The sequence below is a fragment of the Phytophthora parasitica genome (genome assembly GCF_000247585.1).
Source record: "Phytophthora parasitica INRA-310 unplaced genomic scaffold supercont2.65, whole genome shotgun sequence".
Lineage (NCBI taxonomy): Eukaryota > Oomycota > Peronosporomycetes > Peronosporales > Peronosporaceae > Phytophthora > Phytophthora nicotianae.
The window spans coordinates 10892-11453 of NW_008649051.1; the positions used below are offsets into that span (position 1 = coordinate 10892).

The window sequence follows — 562 nt, forward strand, 5'->3', positions numbered from 1 at the left end:
CAACTCTCAGTAATGCGGTCGTGCTTGGTCGTGCTTTGTGGCCTGTTAATACTCCTAGTAAGCACTAGAGCAGCAAAACCTGACATGTCCAACTTCGAAACCACAACGAGGAATGTTTCGGTCTTGCGGGCGCGTGCAATCTACAACACCAATAGGGAAAGAGGTCTGCGAAGCAACAGCATCGAGAAGGGCACGGAAAAAGTCAATCCTGCAGACGAAGAGCGAGCGATCGCGGTCACAAGTATCACGGAACGCGCAAAAGCAGTAATTACGAAGATGAAGACCAAGCTGAAGGCTTTTATGAAGAGCGACTGGTTGGTAGACTTGGTCAACGGACTTGACCCTATCTTTTAGAACAGAGCGTATGGAAGCTGGCAGCAGAATTTCTATTCTACGTTATTCTCTACGTTAACGCAATTTAATGATCTCACAAACTAGGTTCACTTGGTCAATGGTAGCCATTTTAACTGGTAAATGAAGTGAATTCGGAGAAAAGAACGAGACAATTCTATTAACTTGGCATTAATAATGACGTTTCGGCTGAACTGTATGCGTCAAAACA

The 562-nt window shown here is 44.8% G+C and overlaps 1 protein-coding gene across 1 annotated transcript; it reads left to right on the forward strand.

Annotated features, from left to right (window-relative positions):
- Window positions 1-84: 84 nt before the first annotated feature.
- On the forward strand, window positions 85-354 carry PPTG_17218 (hypothetical protein; the record flags this gene model as incomplete). Its single annotated transcript, XM_008914929.1, has 1 exon — window positions 85-354. One exon carries the CDS (start codon window positions 85-87, stop codon window positions 352-354), a length of 270 nt encoding a protein of 89 aa, XP_008913177.1.
- Window positions 355-562: the final 208 nt, after the last annotated feature.